The 12500-nt window shown below is 40.4% G+C and overlaps 1 protein-coding gene across 1 annotated transcript in view; it reads left to right on the top strand.

Moving 5' to 3' along the window:
* The window catches only part of LOC137642617 (hemicentin-1-like), a 287924-nt gene that overhangs the window by 181567 nt on the left and 93857 nt on the right, over positions 1–12500 (top strand). The window contains exons 59-63 of the mRNA XM_068375327.1: positions 3805–3897; positions 5484–5672; positions 6679–6854; positions 7091–7271; positions 12379–12492. Of these exons, the coding sequence (XP_068231428.1) occupies positions 3805–3897; positions 5484–5672; positions 6679–6854; positions 7091–7271; positions 12379–12492 (753 nt within the window). The remainder of the gene's footprint in view (positions 1–3804; positions 3898–5483; positions 5673–6678; positions 6855–7090; positions 7272–12378; positions 12493–12500) is intronic.

Genomic DNA, 12500 nt, shown 5'->3' with positions numbered 1-12500 from the left:
GGTGGTACCACTCATAGTTGAACACTGCTTTCTGTGGCACTGACCTTTCATTCTATTCAGACCTGGGAAAGCAGCTGTACCAAAATACTGCCTCCTCTAACCAAATTTTGCCCCCTCCCCCCTCTGCTATTGACTTGATAGGCTGATGGTGTCTCTCCACTATACAATTTCCAGCCAAACGATGGGTTGTGGAACATATCCTTCAAGACTTGTGAGTGGAACAATGTGCCATTATCCATTACCACCTCACTGATTGGCCCTCATTCTAAGAAGATTTCATTTGGAACCCATGCTATTCCCCTTACATTTTATGCTTTCAGTTCCCATCGGATGGTAAATCCCCCATAGCCACAGTCTACTACCGATAAGTATATTCCTCCTCCATAGTGTGTCACATAGATGGCCAATCTTATCTAGCCTGACTACACCCTCAGTTCCCCAAGATCATGTCTTACCATGTCAATAGACTAGCACTGATTACAACTTCATACCACCCTCTGAACTGAACCTTCTCGTAACATTAGGATCTATGTTCCTTGCTACAAACAAACTCCAATCGACACCCATATGAGGCAATTGACGAAACTCTTTCATACTGGCATACCTAGATACAACACACTTCAAATTCCTCTTCCCTCTTTCTTCTTTCAAGTACTACAATCCAGTTTTTTTTTTTTTAACTCTTATCAAAACGACTGCTCTCTTCTTTTCCATAAGTACAAACTCAAGCTCCTCATGCAACTAACATTATTTTATCAGTTCCTTTAAAATACAAAAGCAGTACTTCACCAGGACCTCTACTGGTCTCTAGTCAGAACTCTGGTTTCAGAAGTCAAAACAGAGTGGATCCTCCCAAACAATACTACAGAACCAGGCTTTATTTCAATTTCTCACAGATTCCATTTCAGTGCCACATTGGTTCCTTTAAGCACTTCCTCTAGTTCGGCAACATTGGTGTGTTTGTAGTCATCTTTCTCACGCAGCGGTGCTCTGACTTCTACTACATCATATCATACCATACCTTTTTATATCTTGGGTGCACACCAATTTCCGATTTCTGGATTTTCTTTCTTTACCCTCGCCACAATGTAGCAATTCATTGCCACAGTCTCTCTTTCTACCTTATCGTCCTAACTTTCACTTTTTGCTTGCTCTTTCACATAGCTGCATGTGGTCTGCAGTTAACCTGCCACAGGTAATGCCCTGCCAGCCTTCCACACACCGAGAAAAGTTTTCTCCTATTCATCATCTCTTTCACTTCTGGAATGGTAGTGCACCCATTCCATCTCTCTTCACTCTCAACCCCAATAAATTCTTCCTTCTATTGAAACAGAGAGTTCGGTGACCATGCCATACTTTTCTAGGCGCTGTAAAACTGCATTAGCTGTCACTAAAGATTCATTCACGACAATGTTATCTATATAAGAATCTGTGACATCCCCTATGGCTTTGTCCATCTTCAACATTGTCTTAAGGCTCACTAACATAATACGAGGTGCTGAACATAGCCCAAATTATAACCTAGTTAGGCAGGAGGTTTGAAGTACCAGCTGGTACTTCGACAACTTTTTTGCAACATGAATCTGAAGATATGCAAACTTAAGATTGATGACTGCCAAAGCTCCATCCATCTGTTTCCACTTCCTAAGGCTTTCACGGCATGCATCAATGAAATCATTCCCTGCGTGGCATTTTACATATTTTTTTTCAGCTCACGTAAGTCCAGCACTAGACTGACATTATTCTTGTTACGCTGGACGACTGCCAGCAATGGTAACACTCCACCACTCTCTTCCTCCTCTTCCTAAGGCATCAGAATTCCTTCATCAACTCATCTCTGGACTTCATCGACAAAATCCTCTTTCACCCCTTGTACAGTGTTATTAAAACATCCCACCTTGTCCTTCAATAATCGAACTTCCTCTTTTATAAACTACTCAGCCGCCTACTTCACCCATCTAACATAGCAGCAAAATCCTTCTCTCTAATTTAACACCTTTCTCCCTTCTCAACCAGCTTTTTTTCTAGCAGCACCTTCCTGACTGATTTCTGGATCCTGCACTCCAAGTACCTACTGCCATTCCCACTTGTGTTTAGTTCCACACCACAATCGCCCAACGGCCTCTCAATCACATTATCTCCCTCATATCTGAAAATCTCATCTACTGCCACTTCACAATGTCTTCTCTTGTCATCTAGACAAGGCACTCCCTTCTGAGTTAATCTCCCATCCAAGAAGATCACTTCTCCAAGTTGCCTGATTATATCCGTCCCCAGTTCACCTACATTTAGGTCAACATCTTCTCTTCCATTATATCTAACAGATCTTCCATCAATGGTAACCAACCCTCCACCAGAAATCTCAATTCTTCCACCATGGGACTACTCAGTATTGTGGTCTGAGCAACTAGAGTCAACTAAAGCTCTCGCTATTCTCCTTTTAACTCCGATTCTCACAAGTGACAAAATACTTGGAAACACCTTTACTGTGTTGCAAGGGAAGCCTCCTGCGCAATAACCTCCACCCCTTGCTCTTTTCCCTGATCACACCGAAAATAAATAGGACGGGGGTTTTCCACACTGGTAACAAGTGACAATTAGCCTGGGCATTTTACAATCTCTAGCCATGTGTAACACCATATGAAGAAGTTATGGCTTTTCCCGATCTCACCTCTATGTTGACTGCCCCTAAGATGAAAAGGTCGACTGTCCACCACTGGTCTTCCATTTGCAACTGCTGCTACACCCTTACCCCTATAATATTAACACCCCGGCTCTAGATACCAGCTCCTTCATACTTAATGACTCCACATCTTTGATCTTCTGTAACTCCGTTGCAACACGGTCTAGAAAACCAGTCACGAAGACCAACTTCACCACTTGCTCCAAGCCCTTACCCTTAAACCCAAACTATTCAGCTAACCTCCTTATTTTATTTGCAAAGACAAACTTGTTCCCCTGTACATTGAAGCCTCTTTAATTTTCAAAAGGCATCAAACATGCCTTGTATCAATGCCTTCTCCATCGTCTGCTTTACCTTCTCATGATCTTCCTAGTCTTTCTCACTTATCTCTAAGTACAGCACCAATGTATCCCTCCTAGGACCAAAGTGATGAAGTTAGCCAAGTCCTTAATCTCCAATAACTTGCCTTCCCAGCTTGTACTATGAGACAACACTAACGACACCACTAATGCTGCCACACACAAACATCAGGCGAGACACCACAGCAGGAGACAATCACTGCCCAAACACACCACAGATCAAATATAAACAAACACTGGACAAACATCACAGCAACAGACATAAACGGTCTGACCTTACTTACTGACAACCTGTACCTCTACCATTTGTCTACACATTCCACAATGAGCTCTACCTCTCAATCACTACTGAAGAGAACAGCTTGTCATAAGCTAACCAATCTGCAACCTTCGCTAGGAAAATATCGAGCCTAGGAAAACCAACTCAATTTTTCACCCCCCCCCCCCCCCTTACAGACCAGCGTTGTCAACATCCCAATTTCTGCAGTTTTCCAGTGCTTTGCTTTAATGTGCACTTAAAATTAAATTATCCTACACTTAGACACTAACAACTTCTACACAATACTAATAATAACACCCTTATTCCTAGAATTATTCCCCATAATATTAATTATATACTATTTACACCATACCTCCATTTCCAGACCAAACGCTTTAGCAGTTACAGATAAGAAAGAAAGTAATTGACAATTTCAAGCATCGGATTCAATCCTATGATTGAATTTTTTCTTAATTATGTTTAAATAATTTTTTCTTTTGCAGTATCACCTGTCATTGGCACCGATGCCGTAACGGAGGTGTCTGTTATGGAGGGCCAGAGTGTTGTTTTGGAATGTCCAGTCAATGCACATCCAGGTAAGTAGGCCTACTAAGAAATATTGGGGTATTTTTATCTATTTCAGCACAATGCAGCTCTTGGACAGGTGACCACAAGAAATATCTAGTCTCGTAAGCATTTACTGTAGATATCCGAAAATTCATCGATTATGACTTTAGGCTAGTCTCCTCATCCCAGAATACTGGCTGAAATTTTCAGGGGTAGATTCTTCGAGTGTGTGTGTCCCCTTTTCAAAATTAAGGGATTCGATGTTAGGCTATGCAAGACAGCTACTGTATATGCAAAAGAAGATTCTCCCGTAGACTATGTATATCATTTATTTTCTCTACTAAAACCATTACTGTTTGGAAGGGATTGAAACAATCCCCAAAATAAAACTAGGTTTGCACTCCCTTTATTTCATTTAGATGGATATATCCTGTTTCACTTTACCGTCTCCGCTAAACTAATATATTTTTACAAATATTATTCTCAAGACACCTGAAATAGATTATTTCCTATTAGAACTAAACAGGTGTCACTAGGGTCAAGCAATTTCCAAATTATAAGAACACAACTTACAGATTTCCTTTATTAACAAATTGGTCGAGAGGCTATTGTATGCCCACCTGATAGCGCAATGTATCCAGTCGTCTTAATTGAAATAGCTAGCAATATTTAATGTTAAAGAGCAAAAGTGGAAAGCTGGTTATACGGCAAAGACATACTACCTTAGTTTATTGTATCCGATACTATGTGATACTGTACTGTAGTCTTGCAAGGTGGCACTGTACTTCACGAACCGGCCAAAGTTTTTCACTGTAAAAGACAGTCCATGTGTTAATATTATAACAATCTCTTATACCATAACATTGTATTATATCATCTCTCTCTCTCTCTCTCTCTCTCTCTCTCTCTCTCTCTCTCTCTCTCTCTCTCTCTCTCTCTCTCTGTTTTACTGTACCTTAATTTTTTTTTAAATAGTATATATACAGTACTGTACAGTAATCAAGTACAGGATACAGTTTTATATTTGACATGGAAGCTTATTAACGTATGCTTTTGGTTTTTATAACATGATACCAGTTAGTGAGTTCTTTTTTGTGTAGTTCGACTATATAACTTACTTTATAGTCGAAATCTAAATATTCATACATATACACTTGTACATAAATAAACATATGTATATATATATATATATATATATATATATATATATATATATATATATATGTGTATGTATAAATTTTATAATACTCACACACATACACACACACACACACATATGTATATATATATATATATATATATATATATATATATATATACATATATATATATATATATATATATATATATATATATATATATATATATATATTTATATATATATATATATATTTATATATATATATATATATATATATATATATATATATATATATATATATATATATGTGTGTGTGTGTGTGTGTGTGTGTGTATGTGCGTGTGTGTGTGTGTGAAATCACGTAATTGAAATATGCCTGATCTTCATTATCAACAAACAAAACAGCTGTCTGCAAAGACAAACTGGCAAGAGTCAAACTCTTGAATTTACCGATACATTTCCATCTATTTCCAGAGCCTACTATAATTTGGACCGTGGGAGGCACTATCGTGGGCGTGGAAGGGCTTGGAAACATTGATGTCGCAGCCAGCGGGCGCACCCTCAGAATCGCACATGCTGGAAGTGACAACTCTGGAATTTATACGTGCACAGCGAGAAACGCCGCTGGAATTACAGACATTCCAATTAGTCTGTCAGTACTAGGTAAGATATCGCGCGCTCTCTCTCTCTCTCTCTCTCTCTCTCTCTCTCTCTCTCTCTCTCTCTCTCTCTGTAACGATCGCACATTAAGATATACAAATAATATTGCAGATGATGTTGCCTTATCTTATTAGTTTTTTTTTACTAGGCTATTCTGAAGTGATGACCTATCTTGGTAAGTTATGCTGTTAATCAGTTTTTCGTTCTTATTTTCACATAACTGCTTGGTTGCTTGTTAAGAAGGATAGAATGGTGATTTGTTGGTAGCAGTTACCATCTAAAAAAACAAATTTAGTTCTCACACATACACATAAGTATCTTTATTCAAAGATTATTTGCAGAGAACCAAAAAAAAAAAAACGCAACTCTTTTGTATATATAAAGAATTTTAAGTAACCCACTCCGGAAATATTTTTCACAATGTCGTCTGCTATTACAGAATGTATCATTTCAGTTTTCTTTACGCATATATAATCATATTTTGAGTAAAACTGAAAAAAATTAAGCTTGAGTATTTAGTCAGTATTTCATACAACATATTTGTGCCTGTAGGGAAGTGATTGATTCACATTCCCATTGGTATAGAAAGGAAAAAATACTAGGGCACTATTGTTATCAGCTTAAGATAGCACAAAAAAATATTTTCTAGTTCTGCATACATAATAAATATTCATAGTTCAGTTCAAGCTACGTTTCCAGTTGTCCCTTTTGATAAGCACTTTCTCTGCACACTAATCAATTTGGGTTTTTAAAGGTTGATATGCAAGCTTGATCATCGTTTGTATATCTGCAATCTTATACTAAATTTGAATGTCAAGAGTAATGCATCTGACATAAAATACTCTGTGATCCCGTTGCTCTGCCTTATACAATTAAAAGCATGCCACGAAAAGCTCGTCACTGACATTTTTTTATAGCAAATCAAGTGACATAAAGCACCTGTTTAGTGCCAACCTTAACAATTAAAAACCTGGATATTGACAGTCCTAAAATTATATTTTCCTTACAGTTCCTCCTCAAATCGAAGGTGGAGTGCGCAGTGGGCATCAGAGAGAGGGAGAGGAGGAAGTGGTTACCGTCATGGAAGGTGGACATGCCTCCCTCGAGTGCCACCTGCTTAAAGGTTCACCAAAACCCAGCAGGACATGGTTTGTTGGACGTGAACTTCAGGAGACCAGGCATCCAGTGAGTGATAAGTTTACTAAAATTTTTAAATTATTAGATGCTTTTACATTGCATATTGTTGTTTTTAGTATTAATGAATTCCGAAGTAAATAGGTTCAGTGACATTACTTTGTAATAATAAAAATGAAATCGACTTGTGTCAAAATTTATTTTCCATACTTCCTTGTCAAACAAATTTTTTAACATTCAACAGACTCCCGTACTTTTGCATTCATAACACAAATGCTTGTTTGCAGGTCATTAATGACGGTGAGAAACTATTGATCACAAGATCGGCAGTAACTGATGCTACCCAGTACAAGTGCCTTGCAGAGAACTCTGCCGGGGCAGACGAGAAGATCGTTAGAGTAGTAGTCAACGCCCCTCCAAGAATCAATACTACAGCTCTCATTGGACCATTCAAAGTATCTTCTCCAGGTGAGAGATAATAAGTTAGTTATTAACGTCCACCTAGAACTTTTCAGAGAATATTAGTCGAGAGAAAAACATCAGAATTAGATCATTTGAATTTTATTTTCTTAAATTGAAGTTATAATCAAGATTACATTATTTATCTAAAATGTTTTATTATTGTGTTTCGGAGTTTTCAGTTATTTTTTTATTCAAATTATGGTTACCAAGTTTTTGTGAATGACAACTGAAATTCAGTTTCCTTAATATCTTTGTGTGAGAGACCTGTTATGTTGAAACTGAGAGGAAAGATAAATGCAATTAAACTTTATCATATAGATATTGAGTTTATATACCAAGAACGTCACAAAAATTCAAAAAATATAATACATAAGATAGCATGCTTACATAGGTTGGTTTATTATCAGTGCAAGGAAGAGCGAACGATAAAACAAAAACAAAAACTGTTACATTGTATGAGCGTGTATGGAACACGTACAGTACATGGCTACCCAATTAAACATGATATACATGTGAAATAGAGCATCTTGCTCTAGAGAGGCGTACTGTAGTCTGGTCATCTGGCAGTAGATATGCAGGTTTTAGGCAATCAATAGAGACCCAGTCTCCTTTGCTGCGAATGCTAATTATGAAAGCCGTTGGAGTACAACGGGTCATGGATCACAGGCCGTGTAAGGGGGCGTTAGTGGGGCTCACTAGTGTCATTGTGTAGGAAAATGTGCATTGCTGAATGCAGATCTCCCAGCATGTGTTGCTTCACTGGGGGCTTGTAAGTCTGGCGGCAAGGAGTAAATTTTCTCACAATGTGACATAGGGGCTGGAGATAATTGGAGGAAGTTGTAGGCGGAAAAAAATTGGTAGGAACAACCAATGGGTTGCCATACACCACATCAGCTGTTGAGACATCCAGGGCATCTTTAGGAGTGGTTCTTGGTCCCACGAGGTCCCAGGGAAGCTGAGTAAACCAGCTGGAGTCATTACAGCGGTACATCAAAGCTGCATTGAGGGTACAGTGAAAACGTTTAACCATTCCATTGGCAGCAGGTTTGTAGGTGGTTGTCTGATGTAGGGTATTGTCCAGGAGATTAGCTAATGATGTCCACAATTGACATTTGCTCAGGGATACCGAATCTCACTATCCACCCTAAGAATAAAGCAGATAGATGTACATGAGGCAGATGTTGCAGTTTCCATGAGAATGGCTTCTAGCGAGTAGAGTGGTCAATGACGGTAAACAGGTAACGATATCCTTGTGATGTGGGTAGGGGACCTACTACTTCAAATTAGAATTTGGACAAAATGACGCTGAGATTGAGGAAAGGTGCCCACTCTTGAATCCGTGTCTTTTGAGGTTTGACATGAAGTACATGGACTGAAAAAATCCTTAGCATCCTTAGTAATGCCATGCCAAACGAACTTCGTCATCAGTATAGTTGATCGGCACGAGGGATGTGAAAGGCCATGAATGAAATCAAACACCTGTTGGTACATGGGAGCAGGTTTCCATGGTCGTGGTTTACCAGTACTGACTTCACAGAGGAGGGTGGAATTGGAGTCGTCGAGAAGGAAGTCTTCCTAACAGAGGGATGTGCAGTATGTCTTACATACTTGGTACTCCAGATCTTTTTTGGGGGCATTATGCTAAGGCACTGTAATCTAATCCCAGGTGAATGGGGCCAATGTATTTCTTGACAGAGCATTAGCAATGGATTTCATTTTCCCAGAGATAAGTTAAAAGGTGCAGTTGTATTCAGCCACAGCGGAGAGATTCCGGCGTTGACGGGCGGACGAGGCATTGGATTGTCGAGTGAAGACATGTACCAGAGGTATGTGGGCCATGCAGATAGAGAAGGACATACTTTCTAAGAAGTGGCAAAAGTGCCGGACAGCTAAATTCACCGCAAGTAATTCGTGGTTGAAGAAAAAGTAGCCAGATTCTGACTTGGATAGTCTTTTACTGAAGAAGGCCAATGGGCAGGGCGAGCCATTGACCACTTGCTCGAGTACCGCACCAATAGCAACGTCGCTGGCATCTGTAGAGGGAAGGAAAGGGGCATGTGGCACAGGTAAAGTGAGATTAGCAGTAGTTGATAGGGCATTCTTTGCATTGCAGAAGGCTGCTTCTTGAAGGGGACCTGATTCCAGGTCTTTTGTCTTGCCATTGGGGAAGGCGTAAAGGGGGTCAAGTGTAGTGGCAGTAGCTGACAGGAAAGGGTGATAATAGTCCCATTGCTTTAATGGTTGGGGGCGTGGCGAAGTTCTGAATGGCTACTACCTTCTCAGGGAGGGGGTGGACTCCTTCAGGAGTGATGCGGTGCCTTAAGAACGATAGGTGGTCAAGCATGATGGATAGGTGACAGGTGTTCCTCTGTGGAGGCAAAAAACACATGTAAGTCGCCCATGTAACATATGCAGAAGGGGAGGTCCCTTAAAATGCAATGCATGGGGTATTAAAAAGTGGCCCCAGCATTAGAAAGGCCAAAAAGGAGTAATTGAAGGTGTATGTACCGAAAGGGGTGGTGATAGTGGGCTTGGGGATACTGCATCTTCTGAGTTTGTGGGCACCTGATAATGCCCCTGAAGGAGGTCAAGCGTGGAAAAAACTTTTGCTTTGTGCAACTAAGAGATCATGTCGGCATTTTTTGTAAGGGGGGGTAGCGGTTCGATTCTCTCTGCATGTTCAAACTCCTGTAAGCCACACACGGACGCAAGGAACCATCTTTCTTCAGGATGATATGTAAGGGTAAGGACCATGGACTTGAGACCTTTTGACAAAGGCCCATTTCCATTACAGCAAACGTTTGCTTGACAGCTGCCAAATGATCCATGCCAAACACCTGAGTCTGGCGATCAATGGGGCCCCATCGTCTTGATATGGTTATAAATACTGTTTTTGCCTGGAACTATTGGCAGGTGTCAAAGTTCGGGACAGAAGAGTTCCAAGTACGATGTGAGGAGATGGGCGTAGGCATCCGTAGGTGTGCTGCTGTGGAGAGCAAGGTCGGAGGGAGCTGATTGAATGGGTGTCGATAAGTGAGAGTCTGCATTGACTAACCGTCGGTGAGCGATATCAACCAGGAAGTGGAAATGTGAGAGGAAATTCGCACCGAGGATTGGCAGTGTGACGTCAGCAATGAGCAACTTCCAATGATATTTGGCGTTTTCAATCGATAATGTAAGGTTCTTGTAACTGTTGCTGGGCATCGTAGATCCGTTGGCAGCTACCAGGCGGATTTCAGCAGACTTAGATAGACTACATCGTGTCTTGGGGAGTGGGCTTGGCAGAAGAGAACGGCAATCACCCGTCTCTACTAAAAATTGCACGCCTGTATCAGCATCATGTAAAAACAAAAGATTAGTGACAAGGGAGGCCACTACCACAAGCGATGGCCTACTCACACGCTTTTTTGCCACTGGCACCCGTTTGCATATTTCTTCGCAGCACCCTAGAATCTGGAATGGTAATAATATAACAGCAGCCGATGGGCATCATTAAGTGGCTGTAAAGTTTGTTGGTTGGTGCATGATCGAGTGGTGGGTGGCTTTGTCTCCTCTGCGGTATGTCACAGGGTGGGAGTTTGTGTCCTACCTAATTCACATCAGCTTCGGTCGATGCTGAATAGTTATCCTCTTCATCAGGAGTGGAGGTGTTGATGGAGATATAAAAGTTGAAGTGGCTGTCCATAAGGGTGTCGACTTTGGTCATCAGGTCCTTCATGGGCAAAATATCAACATCGGGTATGGCCGCACGTACAGTATCTGGTAAGCATCGTACCCAAAGGACACGAAGTAGGTGTACCTCACAATTAGAGCCGTCCGCACAAGGTTGCAGGCGAGCGATACTGGTCATATCCCTGCGGGCAGGCTAAGGCTTTTGGTTTCCCAATGATTGTTGAGAGACCTGAAAAAGCTTGGCTATATGGGCAGCTGGGAAATGTAAGTACTATTCCAGGAGGTATGTTTCGAGGTCATTATATGCTATTGGGATGTCCCACTGCTCACAAAGCCAATTGGAGATTTCCAAGAAAGTGCCCTCAGGGATCACAGGGAGAACAGAGTTTGTTTTGGTTTCTTGGGTAAGTCATGCCCTTGATGCGAAACTGGACTTACTCATGCTAGAACTAGGTGCACACATCTCTGCTGGCGAAGGGCGGCAGTTTCATTGAGGCGGCGTGTGTTGAACCTTCAAGTTTGGTGAGCAGGATTGTAACAATAAGATAGAGCAGTGAAGGGGAAGGCGAGAGGGAGCTGGTCCTTCCTTAATTGGTCCCCAGTGTACGAGAGAGTTGTTAATGAGAGGCAAGGAGAGTGCAACTAAACTTTATTAAAGAGACATCAAGTTTATATACCAGGACATGCAAGCAAGAACGTCATAAAAATTCAAACAAAATAATACATGAACTAGCATGCTTACACAGGTTGGTTTATTATCAGTGCAAAGAAGAGCGAGTGATAAGACAAAAAAGCAAAACCGTTACAGTGTACGAGCGTGTATGAAATATGTGCGGTACATCATGGAGGTGTTTGAAAGATCTGTAAATTAATAGATTACAGCAAACCCCTCTGACCCTCTTTAAGATACGTGAGACATAGTGGTATGTTTTGAATATTTGGTAATGATGAAAACATTCTCTTGTGACTGTAAATTAGTTTCTTAGAATTGCTGATGTCTCGTGATCTTTCAAAATATCACCTCCAGATAAGAAGAAAAATCATGCTTCTCGAAAATAACTTAAAATTACCTTACAAGTAGTTTTTTATATCTTGCTCTTTCTCACCTAGGGTTTGGAGTTTTTTCAAAGCATTTTCATCAAATGAGTCGCATACAGTGCATAACAATTATTATTATTATTATTATTATTATTATTATTATTATTATTATTATTATTATTATTATCGTTGTTGTTGTCGGTATTTTTGTTTACACTGAATCCTATTTCTAGACTATTAACGAGTTTGGCCGTTAAAACTTTCGCATCATGTGTAGTGTCACGCAAATGCTTGGTACAAAGAATCTTCTTGCCTTCGATGTATTTTTGGGATCATCGAAGGAGACATGGCATCATTCACACAAGCTAAAAGTTATATTTATATATTTTTTTTTCACCTGCAGGAGGTGTTGACGCTGCTTTCCTGCCTCCTGATGGTCGTCCTCACCATTCCTCTGTTAGCACTTTGATTACAACGACGGAGGATCAGACCATCTCTATCTCTTGTCCTGTGACAGGTAAGGGT

This window comes from Palaemon carinicauda, chromosome 6 (assembly GCF_036898095.1).
Source record: "Palaemon carinicauda isolate YSFRI2023 chromosome 6, ASM3689809v2, whole genome shotgun sequence".
Lineage (NCBI taxonomy): Eukaryota > Metazoa > Arthropoda > Malacostraca > Decapoda > Palaemonidae > Palaemon > Palaemon carinicauda.
Note: the sequence above shows the minus strand (reverse complement) of the source record. Positions and strands in the feature narration are given on the sequence as shown.